This window comes from Haliaeetus leucocephalus, unplaced genomic scaffold (assembly GCF_000737465.1).
Source record: "Haliaeetus leucocephalus isolate CR32 unplaced genomic scaffold, Haliaeetus_leucocephalus-4.0 Scaffold417, whole genome shotgun sequence".
Lineage (NCBI taxonomy): Eukaryota > Metazoa > Chordata > Aves > Accipitriformes > Accipitridae > Haliaeetus > Haliaeetus leucocephalus.
Window position 1 is genome coordinate 2,966,820 of NW_010972853.1, and position 201 is coordinate 2,967,020.

The following is a 201-nucleotide window of genomic DNA, read 5'->3' on the forward strand; positions in this document are numbered from 1 at the left end:
CGCTCGCTACCTTCCAGGCCTGGCTCTGCCGCAGATCCTGGAAGTCCTGCCCGTAAATGGACTCCAGCGCCTGGAGCTCGTTCTCCTGCCGCAGCTGGTAGCTCTCCGGCGGCTCCGCGGCCACCTCCGCCGGCAGCTTCTGCGCGCCGCGCGCCCGGGCCATGTCAGCTCCCCGGGCGGGGGCGGGCGGCAGCCATGGCG

At 73.6% G+C, this 201-nt stretch overlaps 1 protein-coding gene across 9 annotated transcripts in view; it reads right to left on the bottom strand.

Moving 5' to 3' along the window:
* The window catches only part of EIF2AK4 (eukaryotic translation initiation factor 2 alpha kinase 4), a 41,342-nt gene extending 41,153 nt beyond the window's left edge, over positions 1–189 (bottom strand). For all 9 annotated transcript variants that reach the window (XM_010574196.1, XM_010574199.1, XM_010574197.1 and 6 more), the window contains exon 1: positions 11–189. In XM_010574196.1, the coding sequence (XP_010572498.1) occupies positions 11–163 (153 nt within the window). In that variant the 5' untranslated portion in view covers positions 164–189. The remainder of the gene's footprint in view (positions 1–10) is intronic.
* Between the last annotated feature and the right edge of the window lie 12 nt (positions 190–201).